Source organism: Phallusia mammillata, chromosome 3 (assembly GCF_965637545.1).
Source record: "Phallusia mammillata chromosome 3, kaPhaMamm4.hap1.1, whole genome shotgun sequence".
Lineage (NCBI taxonomy): Eukaryota > Metazoa > Chordata > Ascidiacea > Phlebobranchia > Ascidiidae > Phallusia > Phallusia mammillata.
Window position 1 is genome coordinate 18,279,030 of NC_137254.1, and position 27,612 is coordinate 18,306,641.

At 39.1% G+C, this 27,612-nt stretch overlaps 3 protein-coding genes across 4 annotated transcripts in view; 2 read left to right on the forward strand and 1 right to left on the reverse strand.

Moving 5' to 3' along the window:
* Nucleotides 1-549: 549 nt before the first annotated feature.
* LOC145217464 (CDP-diacylglycerol--inositol 3-phosphatidyltransferase-like) lies at nt 550-3,630 on the forward strand. The gene is made up of 6 exons (XM_080084735.1): nt 550-874; nt 1,178-1,311; nt 1,683-1,795; nt 2,676-2,796; nt 2,897-2,978; nt 3,373-3,630. Exons 1-6 carry the CDS (start codon nt 820-822, stop codon nt 3,522-3,524), a joined length of 657 nt encoding a protein of 218 aa, XP_079940861.1. The 5' UTR covers nt 550-819; the 3' UTR covers nt 3,525-3,630.
* A 14,101-nt stretch (nt 3,631-17,731) lies between these two features.
* LOC145217463 (galactosylceramide sulfotransferase-like) overlaps nt 17,732-27,612 on the forward strand; it is a 20,412-nt gene continuing 10,531 nt past the window's right edge. The window contains exons 1-2 of one of the 2 annotated variants that reach the window (XM_080084733.1): nt 17,732-17,970; nt 21,630-21,821. In XM_080084733.1, the coding sequence (XP_079940859.1) occupies nt 17,815-17,970; nt 21,630-21,821 (348 nt within the window). In that variant the 5' untranslated portion in view covers nt 17,732-17,814. The remainder of the gene's footprint in view (nt 17,971-21,629; nt 21,822-27,612) is intronic. The other variant, XM_080084734.1, reaches the window with a different exon arrangement.
* On the reverse strand, nt 18,228-20,713 carry LOC145217462 (uncharacterized). The gene has a single exon (XM_080084732.1). It carries the CDS (start codon nt 20,184-20,186, stop codon nt 18,486-18,488), a length of 1,701 nt encoding a protein of 566 aa, XP_079940858.1. The 5' UTR covers nt 20,187-20,713; the 3' UTR covers nt 18,228-18,485.

A 27,612-nucleotide genomic window follows, 5' to 3' on the forward strand; every position in this document is an offset into this window, starting at 1 on the left:
GCATTAGTCGTAAGCAAACACTGAATCACCACGTGTGTAAGTTGGTACTGTACAAAGGTCATTGTTCATGTGAACAGTTGCCAAGTTGTTGCCAAGCAGCAGATGGTTCTGCATTTTTTTTTCGATCTATGCTTAAAGAATGTAATGTAGTAGAAACTAGTGATGTACCGAATCGGGTAAATTTTGATTCGGCCGAAACTGAATATTCGGCGGTTTTGCCGAATAAATTCGGCCGAATCAACCGAATCATTTAAGACGTCACGCGAAGTCGTACGCTACGCGTTTGACGTGAAAAAAATGTTTATCTACCAGGCAGCCAGTGCAAAATAGTTGTGTTTCGTCCTTTCACTTCTGTGGGGTTTAAAATTGCCTTAAGCATGATTGGCAACCTGCCAATGAATTACTAATTTTTTTGACTTACGTGGGAAAAACAATAATGTGTTGAAAAAGATAAACATTGACGCAATTTTCGTGATGTTTGGGCTTTTGAAAGATTGCGTGGACCTTAATAAGCAGAAAAGACTTACTTTAGTTCTTAATGTGTAACATGCAGCACAGTGGTAGGTTGCTAAACCAAAAGCAACCATTGCAAACGATCAGCCACTTTGTTTTAAACTCTGATTAGTTGGTATAAAGCGTTTCCTAACCTGGAGATTTGTGTGGTTAAAAACCGTGTCCTTATTCGGACTTGAATGTTACCGAAAAAAATTAAAAAGTATTGACCGCTATGAACTTGTTATGATCTGGATTAAGATAATAAAGAACGTGACCCTAATTATTCTGTATTTGTGCATTAGAAATTGTAGTTAGATTCAAATAATGGGATCCAAACGCAAACCAACAGATATCTTCCTGTTTTGGCCGAACATTATAGGTAAGTAATTTGCTACAAATCAGTTTCCATTCGATGATAAAACAGGAGTGCCCTTATTGCGCTTCCATACTGATAGTTTGCTATTAGCATTGTTTTTCTTCGCTCACTGGCAAAGGCAAAATTTATGTTCCGAAACTTTAAAAACATACAAAATCATGTTTTGTTTCCTACGAGCTTGCTTGATCTTAATTCTAATGAGTTGTAAATTGTTTCGAAATTTTGTTACTGACATTGATCTGCCTTGTTTCGCTATTTGTTCTCACACCAAGCAAATAAACTCAACACAACTTAACATTTTTTTAGGTGGTGTGCGGTTGGGTCTTTTGCTGGCGACGTTGCTGTGTATGTCTGACTATTACGTAGCCGCTGTGAGCCTTCATCTTTTCGACGTTTTCTTGGATTTTATTGACGGTCCAATCGCACGCCGCTATAACCAGGTTGGTAAGTTGTAAGCTGTAAGCTCTGCCCGGATTTAGAGTCGAGTTCGGGCTTAAGTTGAAAAAAAATGGACTTGATACGCACCGGATTTCACACTTGGCCACATAGATGTTTTAATTTTGCATTGGTAAATCTAAGTTTCGGTTACTACTTGGCCTAAAACAAATGTTGTTCCGGACGACGTTGGCTTGTACCTTCCGTTTCTGGTCCCATTTGTTAGCCTACTTGCCATCCAAAGACAGGCCTTGTAAAGGGATGTCAGTATTAACTTATCTCAATGTTTGTTGATATTATATTTAATACTTTTTGAGTAGATAAACTAAATTTATAACTTTTTTTTACACAAAATACTTTTTATGTTTTTACATAGTGCACCAAGTTCGGGGAGCTTTTCGACTACTTGATGGATAAAGCAGGAAACGTTTCATTTATGATAAAAGTTTGTCAGTTTTATCCGGAATATACAATTTTATTACAGTTATGGTAGGTTTTGTTTTTGATGTTTGTCTTGTTACAAAAGAACGCAGTCGTACCATGCTACGTTTCTATCAACTATCGCCCTATATTATGTAAATTTAGCCAATGGACGTACCATGACATGAGGTATAATTTCTAATTTTATTACATGAAACAAAAGAAGGCAGCTGTATGCGCACATGTTCCTGGTTATTTGATCCTTTTCAGTTATGTATTAAATTTGCCTCGAATCAGTCCAACGCTATCGTAGGAACCTGTTTATTCTGCGCATTGTTGTGGAAATACATTCGCCGGGTATATAGCTCATTTGCTGATACATTCTCCGGTTCGACAATTATTGCTACGTTTGGACCGCGAGCGCCTAACTAGTTGGATCACCGGTAGCTATTGTAATCACAGTAAACCTCGGTCACAGAGTTGTAAGTCGGGCCGGGCTTTTCGGGCCAGGTTCGGCCTGGGTATCTTTAAAAGAACGGGCTTGACTTAGGCCCGACTTTGCACTCTGTATCAGTGTTTTTTCGATTAAGTTTATCCAGCTTAAGAGCCAGTTGCTGGAACTGACCTGATGTTTAAACAGCCCTAAAACGCATTTGTTCAATACCGATTGTCTATTATTGTTTATTTATTGTACTTGTTGTCTTTGTCTTTTTAAGGCTTGCATAGGACTGTCAACCAATTATTTATTTCGGGCCTAAACGGGTTTTTCAAAAATGATTCGGGTTCGGGTCGGGTTCGGTCTGCAATTTTAGGCCCGCTTACAACTCTGCTCTGTCAATCTGAACCCGTTTGTAACAAAACAAAATTTCCGGAATAGGCAAAGGTCCGGATTAACCGAGTCCGGTTTAGCCGAGGGTTATTTTATTACTAATTGTTGCTGTATTTCCAGGACAATACTCTTGTACACAAGTTCGTGGTCGCATCTGCAAGCATCCACAGTTATTGGACAGAAAGTGAAATCATGCAACAAAGGAACCAATAATCCCATCGCAACAGTCTACTACTCCGAGGTAAAATCGCTATCATTGTACTCAAAGATTTTTTTTATCCAAAAAATATATCATAACGATAAGCAGGCGTTTTGTGTGAACTTTTTGTTTGATTTTGCAGCCACTGTTTAGTATTCAAGTTTTAGGGACGGAGTTTTTCATCATGCTGCTGTACCTTTTGCATTTTACAGAAGGATTTCTGGGTAAGTTTTCTAATTTACATGATACAGTTTTTAAAACTAGCATTTCACAGACAACGTTGTTTTAAATTAAGTTAATCAAAAGAAACTTCCTAATTCTACGGGTTATTGCAGTTTGTACGACCATTTTTTCTCGTTATTTTTGAAATTAATCATATTTTCTGCTCTAGCACATAGCTAAGCAAATACTTTCGCCCTTTTTGAGTGGAGAAGGACAGTTTTTTTAGAAATACAAAACGTTTGGTGACTTTAATTGTAAAAAAACTCATTTTTTATTACAAAGTTATGAACAGAAATTCTCAAATTTAATTTAAATTACCTATCAACAAGGTGTAATAGGACAACAACCTCCGGTACAAGACCACCAAAACCACTGACGGATTTTTTGTGTTTACAGTTCCTGTCTTCAATATTGGAATCGTCCGATTTCTGCTTTTTGTCAATATACCGGCAATTGTGATTCGAGTAGTGGGAAACATCGCACAAGTAGTTGGAGCTTCCTATCGTCTCGTAAACTGGGATGCTAAGCAACGTGGTTGGATTGAATAAAGGTGGCTGTCAAAATAGTTGACCGTTTTGCCAATCATTGAAATACTGTTGGACTTACCCGACTGAATATTTAAATGACAAAACAATAAAAGGCGTTACATTTTTGCTTGAGCGTGTTTGTGGACAGGGCAGTTAATTCAAATCTCATCTCCACTCTTGTCTCCCCCTTGAAACAAAAAAAAAACTTGAGAGGCCATACTTAACGGAAACGCGATAGGTGGAACTAAATCAAAGGCAAAATAATTAAACAAAAAGAGGACCAGCACTAAAACATTCTTTTTTTAGTCAGATTCGTTTGATCGTAAAACGCAATCACTCTTGGAGTTTTTTCTTAATTGCGTTTAGTAATTAAGTTTCTAATATTTAAATTGATTGATGTGATAAAAACCATGTAACGAGGAAAAACTACTTTGTTAACAGAGCAACAATCCTTTCAACATATTTTATGTTAGTGGCATATACGAGTAAGCTATTGCTGCCAGGCATAATATCAAATTTGTAGAGATCAACTGGCAAATATAATTTTATTCCAACGTTTCGACGTCGTATACAGGTCGTCTTCATCAGGGTAAATAACACTGAATGCGACTGTAGTACAGTGCACGATAAACAAAGGGAAAAAAAGAATGGAACGCAAGCACGTCACAACGCAACGCAAACATCGCGCGATAACGAATGATTGAGCTTCTGATCTTGAGCAGGTGCCTGTAGCACGCTGAAAGCATCACGTATGTTTTGATGTTCATTGTTTCCATTCCATGACTTAACAGATCGTCTTTTCCTGTAGTCAGGCTCCCGGGCCACAACAGACGCCGCATTCTTGCGAACTACCTAGGGAAAGTTATTTCTCCGCTAGTGGGAAATATACAGCATTGACTGTTTCGAACTCGTCAAAGTCTGTTCAAGAGATAGCATAGTTGCTGCCCCCGGTCCAACGAAGAGGCAATGGTGTCGTATGACGTTGTGTCACTTTTTCATCACTTTTTTAAGTGTGCAAGTGGAACTGTTGATGTACATCGCATCATCCAGGATTTTAAACGACTATAGCTCTAAAGGTAGAACACCATGGCCGCCGTTGAATATTGTGGACGGTTTGCGGATTTGCTTGATGCAAACCTTTTTAACATTCAAGGAAAGCTTCTACCAGCAGGTTCAAGGTACAGCAATGGGTTTCCCGGTACCTGTGCTTGAGGAAAAGGCTTCTCAACCTCTGCTAGACCACCAAGTTTCTGGCGGCGATATGTTGACGACATTTATTGTGTCATTAAAGAACCAGATTGAGGCATTTTTACGTCATCTCAGCGAGGCGAAACCAGGTAATCGGTTTACCATGGAACTCGGTAAACTGTCTTTCATATTTGGATGTTCAAGTCACAATAACCTATGACAGTGTCTTGTACTCGAAAGTGTACCACAAGCCAACGAGTACCGGCAAGTATATCAACTTTCGATCTCATCACGCCACATACCAGAAAAGAGGGAGGGGTGGCTCGGTCCCTAAAAGATCAGGCACGACGCTTGTGCACTCATAGCGACGACTGCGAGGCGGAACCGGCAAAGGTTCGCAAAACCTTGAAATTTAACGGCTACTCCAACCGGATTCTCCGCGTCCCACGTGCAACTTGCCCCCTAACAAATGACCCATCACAAGGCCACCTTATTGGTTTCAATGCGGCGTCTGTTCGGGGTGCCTGACTGCATGAAAAGACTGTTTCTTTAGTCATGGGATATTCACCAACGGGGCAACACAATGAACATCAAAGCAGACGTGATGCTTCAGCGTGTTATCGCATGGTGTTTTCGTTGCGTTGTGACGTGCTTGCGTTCCATTCTTTTTTCCTTCGTTTATCGTGCAATGTACTAGTCGCATTCAGTGTTATTTAACATGCTAAAGACGACCTGCATAGGACATCGAAACGTCGGAATAAAATTCAATTTGCCAGAAGAGCTGTATAAACTTGTTAGTGTCATATATTGGTATTTAAGTTTTGAAAACGTGTTATTGGGCTTAAAAAAAGATAAACCATATCAATGATCTTAACCTTATGCCATCACCAATTAACTGTTCGCTAACAAACATACATTTGTTTGGAAATTACGAGACCCCCGCCCCGCCTAGAGAAGTGCCAAACATCCGATAAACGCGGTATATATCGTCGTCTCCAATTAAAAATATATAGCAAACAAAATTCAGCGCAAATAGAAACTGAAGGGGCAACAATAAAAAGTAAAAGTTTTTTCAACGCAGTCAGGGATTTAAAGAAATAATATGAACACAGTTTTAGAGAAAGGTAGAAGGGTCTTTTAAATCATATTTATAATAGTTTAAACTATCATCCTTGGCTTTCTATAGTGCCACGTAAGTGTTTTCTTCGGCAACCAACGCTCCAATATTGACCGAGAACTTCCTTATGTTTGTGTAGACACAGTTTCGAACAAGTCAAATATACAACTCATTCGTTAGCAAACACTTACTAGCCATGGTGGTGCGTTGACCCAAATGTAAGTGTATACATCAGCAGTTGGCACGTTGTTAACGTTAGCATCAGGTGGTTTAATGTTTTGAACGGTAAAATATTTTTGATATATATCTCTAGTTCATATCTTTACGCAGAAAACTTTTGATAGATTAGTTATGCGTTAAGATTCGTGAATAGCTAAAGCAAAAATAAAGTGATTTTGTTGACAAGAAAAGATATTTTTATGCCCATGACTACGAAAATCTCGGAATGCAAACGAGAGAAGCGAAAAGGACTTGATCAGCCGCAAATCCAAAACAAAAAATAAATAAATATACAGTTCTACTGATTAACCTATAACCGATTTTCAGGTACTCTAGTTCGTGTAAAAATATGGGTTCAAAACACAAGGCAACCGATATCTTCCTTTTTTGGCCAAATATTATCGGTAAGTTTGTGTATGTTTAAAAAGTTTCAAATTTGACGATAATCCAAAATATGCTTGCGACAATGAAATGTACTTGCGCGCTAATGGTTTGCTAATAGCTTTCCTTCTGTTGTATAGCCTAAAGCTGCCTAAAAATCACAAACTCAACGAAGATGACCTAAGTTGAATAAATCGGCTTTCTGTATAGCATGTGGATGTGTGTAGGTGTAAAAGCTAGAAAAACGTTCACTGGGTCAGTTAAAGGGTTCAAGCGTATCTAGTACTTTTTGACCGGGCATTATTACGAAGGAAAAAGTATTTACGGAACGTCATCGTTGATTTTTGGAATGTAAAACTGTTTTGAGCAAACTTTGTAATGTCGGCTACATTTGTTCGTAAGAAGTAGTGGAGCAAAGCGTTTTTTTACCGTCCTGTTGCGTAACCGTCTTTTTACATTGTACACTTTATGCTGATAGCCGATCAAACCGCCTTTGTGTAACTTGTGGTTACCAGTGTCTTCCTGAGCATGAATAAAAGTCTAGCAAATTGACGCGTAGGTCAATTTGGACCGAAAATTAACATCCTGAATGTCTCCTGTCCGCAAAAATCCTTTCACGCCAGTTGAAATCTGAAACATTCAGACAAAATCGTTTCTGCAAAGTTTTGCTGCTAAAACAAATTCTGAATCCGCGTGCGTAAACTTTGTATTTACAGCCGTAGGTTGGACATTCTTTCACAAACAATGCATTTAGGGGGAAATTTATGCACTAATGCAGTGGTTCTCAACCTTTTTGACCTTGCGGCACCCTATTAAAAAAGTAAATATTTCTTCTTCGAATATAAATATTAAATATCTCGCTTTTTAGTTTTTATGTTCGACAATACGGAAAATCCACTCTCACATAGGTATTCCGTAAAAAAACTATACAAAAGCACAATAGCTTTCTTTCCAATGGAATAATATTTATTTTAATTTTGATCCAGAATTCCTCGAAAATGTATATTAATTATTCTTCTTCTTTAAGATTCAATACAACGTGACAGTCCAGTAAAGATGGATTTCTTAACCATGCAGCTTATCGTGCTATTAGCTATGTATCATATCTCCATGCAAAAGTTTCCTTTTTTGTTTTGTTTCACGGGGTTTGAACCCAGGACACTCCCGGGGACGAATCCCGATTAGGTTTTTTATGTCTGTATGTGGGTCAGGCGCGCCAGACCATTCGGCCAAGTTCCTGCCATGCAAAAGTTCCAACAATGTTATTGTGTTGAAACAAGCGAAACGCCTTCTAGTGTTTAATGAAAAAAATGAGTGCTTAACGTTTATTACTGGGTAGGCAGTCGCGGCGGTCCAGAAATAAACCTGGAATATATATGTGATGCTTCTTAAACCTTTTTAACCATTTTCAGGTGGTGTGCGGCTGGTACTGTTATTAGCGACGTTGTTGTGCATGTCTTACCAGCAATACTTAGCCGCTGTAAGTCTTCATCTTTTCGATGTTATTTTGGATTTTATTGACGGTCCAATCGCTCGACACTGCAACCAGGTGGGTATTAAAAGAGCGGTAATTTTTTTAACAAGAATTCTGGTAATGCACCGAATCAGAGTTGTAAGCCACAAACATGATTGTCAAGCGTGATATGGGTTAAATTAAACCTTTCGGTTGCCTAAGATATAAAGTTAGATATAACTAGATTCAACAATGTTGGACTGCAAGGAAGATGTAAGTCGGGGAGGGCCTTTGGGGTCAGCTTAGTTTGACGAAACCGGGCTTGGCTTCACACTCGACCACCGTTGGTGTAATTTCACCTTGGCCAATCTATTCTTCGTGCCTCGTTAGGTTTTATAAAAACAAAATATGGCGTCCAGGTCATTCTTCTTTCGTGTTCAAACACCAATTTTAGGCTTGCCTGTAAGACAACAACGATGTGGAATCACTGGTTTGGACGACACAGGATTTTCATAATACATGCCAAATGAAATATACGTTTCTAGTTACTTGGTGTTTTAATGCCGAAATAGGGAGGTTCCAGCCGGGAATAGTCGAAACTAAATTTTTTGAGGCTATTTTTAAACCGAAACTATGTTTAGCAATGTTTACTTTTTTGTTGTTAGTGCACAAAATTCGGGGAGCTATTCGACTTCGTACTGGATATAGCAGGAAGCGTTGCATTTTTGATGAAAGTATGTCAATTCTACCCGGAATATACAATTTTCATACAATTATGGTAGGTTTTGCTTTGATTTGTAGTCTTGATGTACACAGCCGATTTAATCCTGTTATGCGAATGCGACAGCACAATTGTACCATTTATTTTACTGTCGAACGTATGTCACGTTAAAGGCCAAGTTTAGAGTGTTTCTGAGACCTTTAAACAGCGATATTGCTTTATACCAGGGGTGTCCAACCCGTGGCCCGCGGGCCATATGTGGCCCACAAGAAGGTTCTGAGTGGCCCGCGTGGTATTTTTTGAAATGACCCATATCGGCAACTTAATCGCCTACGTAATTTATGACAAACTTTCATTTCGAAAAATTGGCATTTATTGTTTGCCTTATTTCTTTATTAATGGAGTAGTAATACACAACTGTTCAAGTTACTTTTATTGCGTCACAATGCGCATTGTTACGCATCACAATTTCTACATTGTTACGTTACAATCTGACTCGTGCTTCAAGAGTCAGTCAGTAATGTTTCTTGGTTCATTGAGGTACATTTGATATCAGAGACTCGCGCAAAACGCATTTAGCAGTAAAACATCTTCCGCACTCTGCAGTGATATAGATTATGCCAAACAGGAAATAAAAAGCAAGTAACGCTAACAGGACTTTGCAAGAAAGGCTGACATGTGACTTTAAATCCCCTGTAAGATCAATACTTTCTGACAGCCATATGGAAAACTCGCTTTACATTACTGCATCGTCCATCTCACCGAATATTGCCAAACTTGTTAGAGAAAAACAGGGCCAAACTTCACATTGAAATGTCGACGTGTGGGAAAAACTTTGTAGACTTTAGTATATCTTGGTGTGTTCATTGTTCTTATACTTGTAAACGAGGATAATTCACATTTCTAAAATTAGAAGTTCGGTGTGAGGATTTTAATTAGAAATTATAAGACAGCTATTTCTAAGATTCTAAATTAGCAGTTAGCCAGTAACACTTAAGTGGCCCGCGCAATCATTCGTAAACCGCATGTGGCCCTTTGGCCAAAAAGGTTGGACACCCCTGCTTTATACCATCAGTTGGGTGTTTGTTGTTTTTCCAGGACAATTATTCTGTACACAGGCGCGTGGTCGCACCTGCATGCATCCACATTAATTGGAGAGGATGCAAAGTCACGCAACAAATCAAACAATAATGTTATCGTAGCAATCCACTTCTCCGAGGTAAAATTAACTAGCAGACTAAAGCGTGGCAATGTTTCATTATGTGAATGAAACAAATGGTTATATTTCTTCTTGATTTTACAGCCACTTAATTCTTTCCAAGTTTTTGGGAATGATCTTTTCATCATGCTACTATACATGTTGCATTTTACAGAAGGTTTTCTAGGTAAGTTAACTTTGACTTCTATAGTTAAGTTCTATTTGATCTAATTGTCACGTAAAATAGTTTTAAAGCAAATCTAAGAAACCCAAAATTTCACAAAGATATAAATGTACTGAAATCACTAACTTTTAATGCCCTTAAGACCATGCTTTAAAACTTGTAAAGATAAGGTTGTCTAACCATAGATTACTTACTAGTTATCTATGGTCTAACCCAGTGGTTCCCAACCTTTTTTTGTCGCGACCCAAATACTTACCAAAATTTTGTTTTGTGGCTTCTCGCGACCCATGGATATGCATTCTTACTATTTGGGTTGTATTTTTGTTTGTAAATCAGGAAAGTTTTTCGAAAATTACTACGCTAGTTTGAAAAATAAAAACATCAAACAAAAATTATTCGTTTTTCCGCCAACTTTAGAGCTGGTTCAAAGCATTATGAGCCACACAACGCTTAACAGTGATCTCACACAACCATTATGACGTCACAAACAGAATAATTCACTATCACGCCAAATAGTCATGAAATTGTTATTGGGAAACAATTAATATCCTTGGGAAATAACAAAATAACGCTACGAAACGTAGATGCTCTAATTGTCACAAAAACTGGCGACCCAACAGAATTTACAGGCGACCCAACTTTGTGTCGCGACCCATAGGTTGGGAAACACTGGTCTAACCAACTGAAAAGTTATCTAGCGAGTATAGAGCAGCAATTCTCATACTGGAGTCCATTTGGGGTCCGTCACGCAACTTCAAAGTAACCTCAAAGAGCTTAAAGTATTTCTACAATCTTATGTAACATCAGATCTTGCAAGTGTATAAACAAAAAATAGTCAGACAACTAAGTTTTCTGTGACTTGGAGTGGTCCAATGCTTCATTCTTAAGTGACAAACAGAGGCAATTGTTCGCGCACTACGTATACATATTGTTTTAGTCTTGTCTGTGACGTACTAAATTGTGCTTAAAACATTTCCATGCAATCTTAAGAAAAGTGATCTTACGAATCTACACTAAATTCATTTCGCATGCTTATGTGAGAATACATTTGAAAGGAATATATTAACTTTTAGTTGGTGATTCGATAGTTTTATTTTGCTAATGTATTTTAGTTTTATTCATATATTTAGCTTGGACCGCGAGTGCTCGAAAAAAATTACAAAGGGACCGTTATGACATAAAAATCAAAAAGAGTTTCGATTTTTGTTTATCTTGCAGTTCCTGGTTTCAATGTTGGAATCGTACGGGTTTTGCTTTTTGTCAGCCTACCGGCAATGATGCTTCGACTAGTGGGAAACATCGCACAAATGGTTGGAGCTACATATCGTCTTGCAAACTGGGATGCTAAGCAACGTGGTTGGATTGAATAAACGGGCTATCAATAATGAATAAGTGTGCATCACAACAATCTGTATCATCTGTTGGTTTTTGTTCTTAAAAGGACCTTACATTAGTTAAAACACAGTTAGTTTTGTTGCGGTGGCCATTTATGCAGCAAAATAAATTGGGTGTCACATTTTTTGCGTGGATTAATTATGATAGTGTACAAATAATCCGCACCTGAAATTTTGAAGGTACTGCAACTGGCGCTAGATGCGTAACCTGCTTCGTGTTAGGGCAGTAAACTCAACGATGGCGAAATAACCACGACGGCTTGCATAAGGTTGAAAATAAGACAACATAAGGACTCAAGTCAAAAACAAGAACGTTCCTCGAAATTGTGACAATATATTGTTCTGAGACATTGCTCTTCAAGGACAAATCTTAAAAAGGAGGACGGTATGGAAACTCTGTGCATAAGTCACATACGTACCCATTATGACGTCATAAGGACAGTTAAAGAACACATTAAACAGTTTAAAGCACTACACTAATGTCTCGATTTAAATCTAAGTTAATCGGTCACACTTCACTTAAAAATGACTTCCGAATACTTGTAATATACCCAGTTGCACTTCTATGCACCTTTAGACATATTAAACACGCTTAAAAATGAGAACATAAAACACATTGAACATAACTGTTGAATAACAAGGGCTGTACAAGCCATCGGCTAGAGGTTCCACAACTAACAATTCAACAAGTTCACCATTGCTGTAACGTAAGCATTATATGGTTTCACTACAAACATTTATACGCAAAGAACATAAGCTAAATTCACTTAGTTTGACTGCAAAACCTAGCAACAAACGCAGTTTGAAAAAAAAACGTGGAGTCAAAGCACAAGATCACTCGCGGATGAATATTTCAAACTATCACGAAAAACATTAACCAGTCAAGTATTTTTCGCTGTAACAGGTAACTTATTTACAAAAAAGTAAAAAGTAAGTTTTATCGTATGTTTGTGGTTGTCACAAATATTCTAGACCGCCCCATGACAATATCCCACGACCCAGTTACAACGCGTCACGGACAATTTCAGTACGTCTAGAGCAGTGGTTCCCAACCAGGGCCCATGGCCACCCAGGGGGGCCACGAACTGTGTTCCAGGGGGCCACGGGTGTAGATTCACAAGAAACACCCACTAAAACTCATTTTCTTTTTAACTTTATTCCCTAATTCAATCGACTATTTCACATACTATTTGTCTATATTGAGGTTTATCATGATTGCGGATTCTTGGTTAGTCTATTCGTCCTGTTTAAAGCCGAAATTAGTAACGAATTCCAACACAAGATTGCCTTTTACATTTTTCAAGGGGGCCACAGGTCCTTCAGGGTTACTTAAAGGGGGCCACAAGGCCAAAAAGTGACTTTTAGGGGGCCTCGGTTCACCAAAGGTTGGGAACCACTGGTCTAGAGTCTATCGTTACAGGCGCTATTGTGTTGTAATTGTCATAGTGTGCCAGTTTTATCGTGCGCCGTTGCCCGTTGCAGTGTCCATTGTTTTATCTAAAGGAAATCGTCATAGCGAATTAGCGCCTTCGACCATCTAACGATTAAAGAGTACATAACAGAGAAGAAGAGGGAGATAACTGCGAAGTAGTGTTGGATTGTTATTTTTGTTGTTTTGGCTACGTGTGGTTGAACGTAAATAAATGTAAAAGGAAAGGTTTGCTGCCGATCAAAGTACACGAGCGTTAGCTGTTAAGGAACTTCCGATAGTTAGTCCCAATCTTTCGCGTACCCGTGAAAACGGGAACGTGACATCTGGGGGCTCGTCCGGGATCTGACTCAAAACGCGAAGTTGAACATTAACCCCTGTAAGATCGGCAATGGCGTCTGGATTGCAGTACGTGGAATTAGGGAAGCAATTGGGGCTCGTTGACGAAGAGCTACGCAAGTATGTGAAGAAGCAGATGAAAGAAGAACGCGACACTGCGCAGAGGAGACGCGATGCAGAGGCTGCGCAGTGGAGACGCGATGCCGAAGTTGCGCAGAGGAGACGCGATGCCGAGGTTGCGGTTGCGCGGAGAAGACTCGAAGCTACGAAGAGAAAACTTGAGGCCGAACGGGAATTTCGCGAGCACGAACTGGCTATGAAGAAGCTTGAATTGGAAGCTAAGCGCCGCCGTGCAGAAAAAACAAAGAGGGTTACAACAAATGCAGGCAAGTGTCCAGGTTTTTAAACCTTTTAACCTCGCGCAATCTAGCACAAATGTTCCCACAACTCATCAGTGCCACCCGAGAGTCAAATGCCCTCACTGAAAGTATTGCTTCCTCTATCCAATGTTTTCTTTCTTTGCCTTTTTCTTGTTTACTTCTGCACTTGAACAACTTGTGGAACTCCCCCGGAAGTGACATGGCTTCGAATCTCGGAAGGATGATTCCGCAAAGTGGTCACCTGACTGTATTGGTTGTTCCATCTGTCGGCGGGTTGTCATGGACGACAGGACACGGATAAATGCGCTTTGAACGGTGTTTTCACTGGTCGCTAAGTCAAGATTGTCATCAGTTGGTTGCTCGAGAATCTGTTGAAACGAAGAAACAAACTTTCTCTCATCCGGCATTTGCATTTCACTTGTCTCGTGATCCTGAAATAGTTTCTTTCCTTGGTTATCGACGATAAGCTGGGTCATGGCGTTCGGTAACTTCGCTTCTTGTGTCAAAGAAACCGATTTGCTTCTCTTCATCATCTTCAGTTCCATTGTGATGACATCCTGCGCTGACTCTGCTTCGCTCTCATCGGCGCTCGTCTGAATTGTTGCGGTTTGTTCCGTCGATTGTTGAGTCACAGGAATCGACAATTCCTTGCCAGACATCTGTACTAACTTTTCGATGCAACCCTGCGAAAAATCCCTGTCTTCCTCGTCTAGCGGGACATGGGTTTCGACGTTTCGCTCCACTGTTGTACTGATTCCCGCCCTCTCCTGAGACTTTGTCACAAGCCGTTGACTCCTCGATTCTATTCGGCCTCGAGTCTTCTCTTCGTAGCCTCGAGTCTTTTCTTCGTAGCTTCAAGTCTTCTCTGCACAACCTCGGCATCGCGTCTCCTCTGTGTAGTGTCGCGTTCATCTTTCATCTGCTTCTTCACATACTTGCGTAGCTCTTCGTCAACGAGCCCCAATTGCTTCCCTAATTTCACGTACTGCAATCCAGACGCCATTGCCGATCTTACAGGGGTTAATGTTCAACTTCGCGTTTTGAGTCAGATCCCGGACGAGCCCCCAGATGTCACGTTCCCGATTTCACGGGTACGCAAAAGTTTGGGACTGACTATCGTAAGTTCCTTAACAGCTAACGCTCGTGTACTCTGATCGGCAGCAAAACGTTTCCTTTTATATTTTTTCACGTCCAACCACACGCAATCAAAACAACAAAAACAACAAAAACAACAATCCAACACTACTTCGCAGTTATCTCTATTCCAGTCTATATCATTCCATGTTATGTTCTTTAAATCGTTAGACGGGGGCGCTGATATACCTTGCATCACAATGATCGGGAAAAAGGCGTTAACTCGTTGTGACCATTTCCTACAGATAAAACAATGAACACCGCAACGGGCAACGGCGACGCGGAAAAACTAGCACAGTAGAACAATGACGACACAATAGCGCCTGCAACGATAGACTCTGGACGCACAGAAATTGTCCGTGATGCGTTGTAATTGGGTCGCAGGATATTGTCAAGGGGCGGTCTAGAACATTTGTGACAGTGGTTGTATTGCATTTGAAAACAAACAACGTTTTTGATGAAAATGTTTATTAACATATTTTGCGAAATAAAGCTTGTGACTTCATAAAACTTTATTATGATGGTTAAATATAATTTTTTGGGGGGTTACCCTCTGGAGCTATGCGAGATTGTGCGGATCATACGTCTAAAATGTGCGCACTTACAATGGAAAATCCACAAACATCGCAGGTTTTTCTTTCCAATCTAGAGCGAAACTGGACTGCAAACGCCAGTTCACCAAAAATGAAAACGAAGATAGCAGCTAAAGTATCTCCAGAAAAAAAGACAGTGCTTTAAACAAATCTAACTATTTACAAGTCAAAAGATGATAATAATGAAGTGTTATAAGAAGATATAAGGTTTAAGGTGCAATATTGAATGACTTGATAGCCGGTATAAATCTGATTTCACGCTTGAGCTTTTGACACATAGCCTGTGTTGAGCTTGCACATTCCTATGTGGATTATTCATTTGTTTGATTCACTAGAAAAATAAAAAAGTAAAAAATAATTACAAAACAAAAATTTATGGTACAATATGTGACCACTGCCCGAGGGTGAAAATTATTGCTCAAGGTGTAATTTTCACAGCATCTGCAATGGTGGAGTATATACGTGGAACTTTTCACTTGATTGATTTTAAGGTGGCAAGCTGGACCACCCAGCGATACAGTTTGTATATCAAATTTGGGTGGTAATTACCATTACTACCATTTACAGCGTATACAAAGAATAAGCATCTAACAACAGTCAGGAATAAGGCATTAATTACTCTACGTCCAGTGGCGGCACGTGCCTAAAATTACTAAATTACTGCTTTTAGTTTGAAGCCTTCGTTATTACGAAAGTATAGTCACATGCTCTCTTGTTTGTTGAAACGATTTTTTTGTAAGTTATATCTTCCAGATTCTTAACTGTTTCTTGCCGCTTGATTTGTATGAGAACTAGCTGGGTTAAAACAAAACTGTGATTTTCTCTAAAAAACTTTTGTTTTTATGTTGCTGAAAATTTCTAAATTTTTGGATTTTGCCTAAATTTCGGTAAGGCATTTTACACACATATATATGTTGTTGATTATTGCTGGCTGACATATTTGAATAGTAGGTGTTAGACGGCCTTTTATCCATGCGTTTTTATTCAATGATAACTGCAAAACCCATGCTGGAGCCCACTTAAATGAAAAGCAATAGTCATAATAATGTCTAATTCTTATATTTGGAAATGTCACATGCGTTTATCAAATTGGTCGGTCTTGTTATTACTGTCCACCAACAGTCCAACCGTTAACGCGTGAGCGCATATTATTTTTAAGTATTTAATCTGTTTTTTGCTTTAACAACTTAAAGAGATTAAGTTTTGCCTGCCCGTAAAGGCCCTGAGAAGTGAATCAATTACAACTACACAAATCACTAAATTATGATCTGCTTTTAAAGACCTATCGATATTTACCTACAGTTTGGTATTTATGAACTGCAAAGTTCGGTGTGTTCGACCAGTCGAAACTCTTGGGTAACAATCAAAGTGATAAAAAGATAACTTTTAACAGCTCTACATAAATTTTAAGAATTCAAACGTTGTGTTACAACACTTTGTATATTGTTGGTTTAGTATAATTGTGTAGTATAATAACTTACGTTTAAGACAAAACGAAAATAGTGTCCTTTTAAACACCGTGTGTAGGATACACTCGTTCTTGGTTTGTTCACAAATCCGCTTTATTACAGACTTTTACGCCGCTTTATACTATAAATCGGTCGAAAAAATTAGTCTTTACTAGAAATATTTCTATGCGGAGGTATTGCATGCTATAGAGCAGGGGTGGGCAACCTGCGGCCCGCATACGGCCCTTCAGTCAAGGTTGTGCGGCCCGCAAAGACGCTTGGATTTCAAAAGTACTGGCAAACCAGTCCAATTATTACATATTTTTGAGCTGATTAATGTGCCTCATGCTAGTTTTCTGCGATCTGGCAAAATGTGGCTAGATTTAAATACGAATTATACTTGTAGTTAAGCATATTTGGTTAGAAACCAAGGAAAATCACTTTGTGTTATACACAGGTGCGGCCCTCGATCCCATTTTGACATTTATAATTGGCCCTGCAGTAACAAAGGTTGCCCACCCCTGCTATAGAGGTTTCGGCAATCAAAGTAATGTGCGGGCAATTCATATGAATACGAATAATGTGTGCTAAAATGTTAACAAAGCTGTTGATGGGCTGTATATAAAATACAAATCCGGAAAACTCAGGGCAATTGTAATCGACGATCCAGGCATGATTATGACAGGTTGATTGGTTCCGGCTTGTATTGTTTTCGCGGCTTTATTAACCAAAAAATACAGCCGCTCGTGTGCTATAGTTAATCACATTTGCAATGCTGTAGCAGGTGTCGGACAGAAGCTAACTGCTTATACCCTTGCTGTAAAAGTGCGTGCTGTAAAAAATGAATTTAATCAAGGTTTAACTAATATTTTTGAATACAACTGATCATTAAGTCGCTAGTTTAACTCAAGTTGATGTCATATTATATGCTGAACAGGTTTTGCTACAAACTGCTGTAAAAATATTAAAGCTTTATTGTTTGATAGTTCGAGATCAGGAAATGTTTTAGATAGCTTTGAAAACTATTCAAGGCTTTTTATTTTACTTAATTGCAGGTTTGAGTGTTAAAAAAGAATTGGTTTATTCGTTGTATTGTGCTATGCGGACGCCTATCTGTGGACGCCAAGAAACAGATGCATTTGTCTATACTGTACCGAATCTGTTTAGGTTTGACTGTCATTCTGTCACTTGTCGCCGTGTGCATGTGGAACCTTTCGGCTTTCACATCGACCGTTGCACCAAAAAAGGAGATCAACAAAGATGTTGGTAGCAAAGCTAACGATTTAACGGTAAGCGAAATTTTTGTAGGTCAAACGACAGATTTGTTGACATTAATATTTGCGAGCGTATTGTACCAGTTACTGGTAACATGCGAGTACATCAAACTCAGACTTGTGAAGAATATTTAACATAACAAATGTATCTAAGAGCTTCCGGATAGTGAACAATGACACGTTCCCGTTTTCACGGGTACGCGAAAGATTGGGACTGACTATCGGAAGTTCCTTAACAGCTAACGCTCGTGTACTCTGATCGGCAGCAAACCTCTTTTCTTTAACATTTATTCACGTCCAACCACACGTAATCAAAACAACAAACAAACAATCCAGCACTACTTCGCAGTTATCTCTCAGTTCTATCTTCTATATTATGTTCTGTTTTTTTTTTAAATCGTTAGATTGGGGCGCTTATATATCTTGCATTACAATGATCGGGAAAAAGGCGTTAATTCGCTGTGACCATTTCCTACACATAAAACAATGAACTCTGCAACGGGCAACGGCGACGCGATAAAACCGGGACACTACAACAATGATAACACAATAGCGCCTGCAACGATAGACTCCAGACGTACAGAAATTGTCCATGATCCGTGGTAATTGGGTCGCGCGATTTTGTCATAGGGCGGTCTAGAACATTTGTGACAAAACCCCGTTTTTAAAAGGAGATTTTCCTCGAACAAGAAAATCTCGCGCAATCTACGACAAATGTTCCTGCAACTCATCAGTGCCAACCGAAGATCAAAGTTCTTGTTTGCCGAAGGTGTTGCTTTTTCCATCCACCGATTTCTTTCTTTGCTTTTTTCCTGCTTACTTCCGTACCTAAACCACGTTTGGAAATCCCTCCGAAAGCGACATGGCTTCGAATCTCGGAAGGATGACTCCGCAAATTCGTTACCTGACTGCATTTGTTGTTTCGTCTGTCGGCGGGTTGTCGTGGACGACAAGACAGGTATAAATGCGCTTTGAACGTTGCACTCACTGGTCGGCGCTAAAACGAGACTGTCATCAGTTGGTTCCTCGAAAACCTGTTGCAATGAAGAAATAGACATTCTCCTATCCAGCATTTGCAAATCAACACTGGGGCGATTCTGAACCAATTCTTGATCTTGCACATCGACGACTGTCTTTGATATGGCGCTCTGCTTCGTCGTCTTTTGTATTAAAGCAACAATCCCGCCTCCCTCTTCTGTATGTAATTGCATATTGACCTGTTCCTGCGACAACTCTGCGTCTTGCCCCCTGGTCTTCGTTCGAATCGTGGTGTTCTTCTCTGTCGCTTGTTGTGTCACAGAACCTGACTCTTCTTTGTCAAACATCTCCACTTCCGTTTCAATCCGACCCTGCGACAAATCCTTAGTTTGCTCGTCTGGCTGTTTGACGTTTTTCTCCACTGAATCGCAGATTTCCGTCCTTTTAACAGAAGTTGTCACAAGACGTTTATTCATTGGCTCTGGAATGCGCTCTTGTTCGTCTTCTACCATGTGGACACGATCCACGTCGACTTTCTTCTTTACACAAATTTGGGACGACATAGTACTGTTTTCCCTCGGAAAAGCCGCAAGCAACTGCCTGTCTACGGCATTTATCTCATACATGCGTGTCGGTTGCTCTTGACACTTGCCTGCATTAGTTGTCACCCCGTTCGTTTTTTCTCTACGGCAGTTCCTCGTTTCCAACTCAAGCTTCTTCATAGCCAGTTCGTGCTCGCGGATTTGTTGTCGCTCTTTCCTTCCGGCCTCGAGTCTTTTCTTCATAGCCTCGTGTCTTCCCTTCGTAGCTTCGAGTCTTCTATGCGCAGCCGCAACCTCGGCATCGAGTTTCCTCTGCGCAGCCTCGGCATCACGTCTCCTCCGCGCAGCCTCATACTCGGCATCGCGTTTTCTCTGTGCAGTCTCGACATCGCATCTCCTCTGCGCAGCCTCGGCATCGCGTCTTCTCTGTGCAGTCTCGACATCGCATCTCCTCTGCGCAGCCTCGACATCGCATCTCCTCTGCGCAGCCTCGGCATCACGTTTTCTCTGTGCAGTCTCGACATCGCATCTCCTCTGCGCAGCCTCGGCATCGCGTCTTCTCTGCGCAGCCTCGGCATCTTGTTGGAACTTTTGCTCTTCAAGTTCATGCTCACGGTCATGTTTCACCTGCTCCTCCACATGCTTGCGTAGCTCTTCATCAACATATTCCAATTGCTTTCCAATATCCAGATATTGTCTTGCAGACGCCATTGCCGATCTTACAGGGGTTAGTGTTTAACTTCGCGTTTTTAAGTCAGTTCCCGACGAGCCCCCAGATGTCACGTTCCCGTTTTCACGGGTACGCGAAAGATTGGGACTGACTATCGGAAGTTCCTTAACAGCTAACGCTCATGTACTCTGATCGGCAGCAAACCTCTTTTCTTTAACATTTATTCACGTCCAACCACACGTAATCAAAACAACAAACAAACAATCCAACACTACTTCGCAGTTATCTCTCAGTTCTATCTTCTATATTATGTTCTGTTTTTTTTTAAATCGTTAGATTGGGGCGCTTATATATCTTGCATTACAATGATCGGGAAAAAGGCGTTAATTCGCTGTGACCATTTCCTACAAATGAAACAATGAACTCTGCAACGGGCAACGGCGACGCGATAAAACCGGGACACTACAACAATGATAACACAATAGCGCCTGCAACGATAGACTCCAGACGTACAGAAATTGTCCATGATCCGTGGTAATTGAGTCGCGTGATTTTGTCATAGGGCGGTCTAGAACATTTGTGAGAAACAAATTATTGCAAACGTTTTAATTATCTGCTGTACGCATACCATTATGGATCAGAATTGTTTCATCTTAATCGTGGATTAATTTTTGTAAGATGAAAGCGTATTTGATAAAAATATATACTTTTTCTTCGTAATCTGAAACGTGCAGTTTTATTTTCGCGTGAGTGCGCGAAACGAACTAGTCATGTAATTTAAGTTGTCGCGAGCTCACGTATGCATTGTTGCAATACGGATCATGCGCTAACAAACCTTAAATTAAATACATTTAGCACATAAAATAAAATACACACTTAATTAACATTGTTTATTAAAAACAATACAACTATTCTATAGGAATGTTGGTATATGTAAGCTTTTTTAAAACTTTTTTATATGTGAAAGCTTTTTCAACTTTACGAAGACACTCTCTCATTAAGTGTTATAAACTATAGTTATCCCGAGATTGGGATTCCCAGGATCCCGACCACTGCTTTCTATTTCTAAGTGATGCATGTATTGAGTACTGCATTTATAAAATTACTAATTACACGAAATTCTCAATCGAACTTATTGAGGATAGGATATTCGTGTGTTAGACATTCTTTTTATATTGAGAATAGGATATTCGTATGTTGACAATCTTTTTGAATTATCATCTTGCTGGTATCAAAAATATGCCAAATTATAGGAAAAAAGGCCTTTCTTTTACGCCGCTATTCCCACCTCCCATTCAAAAAATAAATTAATGTGGTACTCAGCGATAGGAAAAGTGACCAGGTGTTGCATGACTAGTAAGAGGTTTAGAACCACTGGAATAGGCGAAGTAAATTTCGTGTTTAGTGTTCAAAATTGTTCACCACATAGAGGATGTCTAATAATTTTGTGTTTTATCAAGCTTGCATAACTTTTTGTTTAATAGCAGCAAGTTTTTGAACTTGTCACTGAGCCGTTGCCGGAAGAAAATAGAAACATAACGCTAACGTTAAGAAAGAAGGAATACAAATGTAAGAAGCCGATTTTCAAGTTTGTGTATGTGAAGACTCATAAAACTGGTTCAACCACTACGATGTGGCTACTTTATAACTTCATCAGAAAACATCGTTTATGGCAGGTAAGAATCTAAATCCTAACAAGATGGTGGTGCCCAAGGACGTCTATGATTGCTAGCAGTAGTAAGATGTCCCGTACGATCTACAGTTCCGTGCAAGACATCTGGTTTCCTTGACCTTGACCTTGAAGGCCTCTTAAGACTTCCGCAGGAAGTCTTGGTTAGGTCTTGGTTTCCGACTTCCTCATCTTGAAGACGTCTTGTACATCAGGACTTCCCCTTTCTTGAAGATCAGGACTTCCCCTTTCTTGAAGGTGTCTTACCTTGTGCCCTTTCAAGTGTTTCCGACTTTTCTTACCTTTGGGGACAGGAAGTCGTGACTTTCAGGTGACGTTGCTAACCCTAACCTCTGCAGGTGTTTTTACGTGGAATTCCAAAGGAAGTGTGGTTTTGTGAAAGACTTGCGCATGTCTTAAGCCTGAAAGGTACCGCGCAGATACCTGTGTGTGACCTTGTTTAACCTTGAAGGTACCTGTGTTCAGGTGTTGTTGATCTTGGTTTAAGACTTTTAATTATTTGTTCTATGTAGGAATTGCTTTTGTGTTAATTCCTGTTTTCACAGAACATTTGTTTAGGTTTTGACGTAGTCAAATATATTTATTGATTTATTTGTTTGTTTGTTTGTTGCAAGAAAGCGGGTCGTGGCTTTCAAACAACCAAGACAGTAAACCGCCAATAGATGGCGTGCGTCATAGACTTTTTAATCTGCGTTTCTATTGTCGTCTGCCAGCTGTCGAGTTTCACTGGATGAGCGAGTGCGCGTCGTCCGCCAGCTGTCGTGTTTCGCTGGATGAGCGAGCGCGCGCCGTGCTCGATTGCGTGTCGGATGAGCGGAGCGTCTCGTGCGCGGCGTTTTCGAAGGCGTTTCGAAGACAATCTAAGTCAAAAAATGTTACAATAAGTTTTATCGGGGTGCTCTACATAAGTATTTCACAACAACAACGCGCAATTACATCAGCTTTTGAAATAGGCGTTGCACGAAGCGATCGTTTGCACGGTAATTACTTGAAAAACAGTCTACAAAATCGTCAAGCGATATGTCACGCGCCATAGCCATAAGAAACAATCTAAGTCAAAAAATGTTACAATAAGTTTTATCGGGGTGCTCTACACAACTGTTTTGCGTCTGTTGGCACCGAACCTATTAAAATTTTAATTGTGCGGATATGGCGATCGATTTAACGTTAAAACTCGAGCCGGCCGCATTTTTGGTGAAATACGATACCTCGTTTCCTAAGGCACTGACTGATATGCTGTTACTAATACAGTCATTGCGCATATGTTATTACAGTAGTCCTATTTATTTGTGTCAGTTTTCATTCAAACGATTCCACGTGTATTTTATGAAAATCACACACTTATATATACGAGCATAGAGAATGCATATTAGGGCTGTTATCAAATAATGGTTTTTAATTTTTCAAATAATCAAATAATTTTTTTCCTTTCGAATCAAATAATCAAATAATTCAAATAATTTAGAATACCGGATACATAAGGCCCAGAGTCAAATAAGAATAGTTGAAATTACTAAACGCATTTTGTAAGCTCCTAGTCATTAAATCTAGGCTACATCCTTTTTTCTGTTTAAAATAATAAATTAATACATATAGAGACAAGCTTGAGTTATTCTCCGTAAATTGGCAAAACCATATGTAGACTACATATTCCGTGTGTATTTTTACGTTATTACAACAGCTTTTTCTTGGATACTGGCTGAATTGATTTGTGATCTATACCATTTCATTTACTTGCTTGAATAACTTTAATTATTCCAGGGTTTAACTAATACTGGAATGAAAACTAAATTGTCATGCTAATACTGGAATGAAAACTAAATTTTTTGTCCAACATTTTTGGTGGGATGGGTAATGAACAACCGCAATTTCATAAAAATGTCACCAATGTGTTCAAATAAATTGATCTTAAACATATATCGAGGTTTACTGTGTAGAAAAATATTATTTGATTATTTGAAATGATTAAAAAAATTATTTGATAATTTTTTTCAAATAATTACAAATTTCAAATAATCAAATAATTATTTAATGGTGAAAATAACGGCCCAAATAGACGTAAAAAGCGACATGCTTTATTGTTCAAACGTTTCGGCAAATGCTCATGCCATCATCAGTGATATGAAGGCCACATCAATTGCACCCATTTATATACACTTTAATCGCATAAAAGAATGATAAAAAGGTGCGCAGAAGCGAGGTGTAAGCCACCTGCGAGTGTGCGTCTGACCAAACAGGTGCAGAGCAACTACGACATACAATATATTTACAAACAAAGAAACAATAGTAGGACAGCACGTCACATCAAAAATACGCAATAAGTTAATTAGGTATTAAACAAATACAGAGGAACCGACTTAGAATCAACGTTTAATTCCGGTTTATAGCGTTGAATGAAAATTGATTCCAGTAACATTAGTCGATAGCGGTCCCTGGCTGTCCCAAGCACTTCCGGGTTTTTAAAGTCCACTACATGGTCTTTGTTGGCCTGAAGGTGTTGACACACCTCGGACGTTTCGATTTGTTGGTGTTCATGAACTCGCGTTCCAAGGTTTCGCCTGGTTTCTCCAATGTAGGTTTTTCCACAAGAACATTTCAGTCTGTAAACAACCGAATATTTTGATGTGACGTGCTGTCCTACTATTGTTTCTTTGTTTGTAAATATATTGTATGTCGTAGTTGCTCTGCACCTGTTTGGTCAGACGCACACTCGCAGGTGGCTTACACCTCGCTTCTGCGCACCTTTTTTATCTATCGTTTTTATGCGACGCTTGTTTCGCACCTTTTTATCATTCTTTTATGCGATTAAAGTGTATATAAATGGGTGCAATTGATGTGGCCTTCATATCACTGATGATGGCATGAGCATTTGCCGAAATGTTTGAACAATAAAGCATGTCGCTTTTTACGTCTATTTGGGCCGTTATTTTCACCATTAAACTTATGAACAGATCCGTATATAGTGTTCCAAATAATTATTTGTTTGATAACAGCCCTAATACATATGTACATTGAAATAACCCATGCAACGCAAAGACAAAATAAACATACATTAAAGAAAACACAAACAAAAAACAATTACCCTGACATCAAACTTTACAAGTGTACCTTCAAATATCTAAAGGATCAGTTGAAATACCATCCGATTTAATTTTTCGTTTGCAATACAAATAGGTTAGGCCTTTTTTATATTGGTTATAAGTAAACATTTTTCCGTTTCTAAGCATAAAACCATTGCTGCAGGCAGTACAATCGTTTTGTGTTTTCAAAACATCTAAATAGTATTGCCGTCGCAAATCATCGATCTTTCCTTTACCCTAAAATTATTTTTTTCCGGTTTTCTATTGTCAGCCGAAAATTTCAGTTTGCTTTGCAGCATGGTTGCATAACCATAAACCATTGTAAGCCACGTCGGTTGCAAAAACAAAATCGGTAAAGTGTGATTACCCCGAGATTTAACCCTTACCCCAGCTCCAACTCTCGGTCTAAATCCTTATACCTTTGATAAAAAAAACACAGCACGGCTTGGATCTTAACCTTCAAAGCGCCTTATTTTCAGGCCTCTCAAAAGGCTTGGCCACAAATCTGTCATATTGCTTGTTTGTTTTTATTTCAACGGTAGGTCAAGATCTGTACAGATGTGATGGGGACAAAAACAACCCAGCAACTGATTAACAGGATTGCAGTCGGGTGTTGTACGATTATAAACAACGTTGGGTTGCTTATGCCGTTTGCAAACGAGTTGCAAATAAAACCCTGAGCTGCGATCATAAACTTGACAAAGTTAAAATGTGATCTATTATTGTGTGTAAACCTATCAGTGATGCTGAAACTGATAAAAGGTCAATCCGCTAGTTCCCATAGCCAAACCCGTTTTTTGTTTTCGCGTGTGACAAAAATTTTACAATTGCATTTTAATGAAAAATACTGATTAGAAAAAATCTTTTGCAGAAACGCTGTCAAACTGATTGCGAAACTGCCTTTGATTAGGGTTGAGTTATCCGGATAACGGTTAACCGAGTAGATTTTTTGCTATCCGATATCCAGATATTTTGGTCGGGTAACCGGATGACAAAGTAGGAAGTATTTTATCAATTTCAGAAAACCATACAATTAATGTGCAGTGAGAGAGATGTAACGAACGATTTCCTGTCTATCCAAATGTATTCACTTAGTTTTACCGATTACCGCTGGTAAATCGATAAAAGTATGTTATAAATGAAACGCAGTTCAAATAGCTATTGCACGTATTGTAAGATGAGAAAATTGAAATATAGGCCCAGGACAATTTTTAATAGGGCAAAAGCCCTGTTTGTGACCTTTTTTCGCTCGGAAAATGACCATAAAAGGGCAAAATGTGAAATGATTGATGTATCGTGCCGTTTGAATACATTACAGCAGCAATAAATACTATAAATGCGTAAACTTGTTATGTGCTGGACAAGTATAAACACTGAAACTAAATTTATTCTACACTTTTATGCAGTTCTAATAGACTTATTATATCTGGGTAACCTTACAGCTAGATTCAAAATATCCGTTGTTCGAATAGCAGAAATTATACATATCGAACTTAGCCTACTTGTGATGCGTTTAAGTGTATTTGCCTGTAGAGACGTGTTTGCAATCGTGCTTCTTCCACATAACAACCGGGAACGGATTTAAGTCCACCAATCAATTGATGTAACCGTTTGTTGCGGTCGCGCTATGTGCTGCAATTTGTTTACACAAATGCAAACATAGTAAAAAAGTTTACCACCTACAAGCTTGAAGCTGTAAAATAGTTTTGATTGCACCAAATACAAAAGGTAACAAATGTTCTCTTATCCGTTTTAATGCGACAAAAAACTCTTAATTTTTATTGCAGTCGGGTGCTGTACAATTATAAACAACTTTGGGTTGCTTATGTCGTTTGCAAACGAGTTGCAAATAAAACCCTGAGCTGCGATCATAAACTTGACAAAGTTAAAACGTGATCTATTATTGTGATTACAGAAATGCAAACATAGTAAAAAAGTCAAGGGTTACCACCTACAAATTTGAGCTGTAAAATAATTTTGACACACTGAAGACAAAAGGTAACAAATGTTCTCTTATCCTATGAAAAAACTCTTAATTTTAGCATGAACTAATACGAACGTGCTAAAGCCAAACTGGTTGATACAGAAGAAAGTGCTCTGAAAGAACACCTACACTTTATTTTTAAAGTATTGCATTGCACATGCAAACAACACATCGTTTTACTTTTATTCACACAAATACTACATTGTTACTCAGCCAAATAGCCTGAACCGTACCCGAACCCGCGAACAGTGTACAGTCAAAATTCATTGGGAGTTAGGCAATGAAGATGATGGATAGAATGAAAATTAAACGAAAGGGGATTTGAACCAGTTTATAAAATCAGAACAAAACCCGAATCCACAAACATAGATTTATTAAAACCTGAACCGAACCCGAAACCGTAAAAACAAAGTGAACCCGAACCGAACTGAACCTGAACCGATATGACAAGCGGTTAGACTCCCTGTTTAAGAATGAATTGGCGTATAATTAAATTCTGAACACTTTGGTTGGCTTATACTGTGCATTATGGTCAGGGTTTTGTCTTTTACTATGTCTGTTGTTTGGCGGTCATCTTGATACGGTGTATTGTTGTCTTGGGCATAGCCATCACGAATGTGCTTTCGGTATGTATCTGATTGCGGCTATGTGGCAAGTGATTGCCTGTTAAGTGCACATTTGTGTTACTACAAGTGTTTCTGCACGTTCTATGA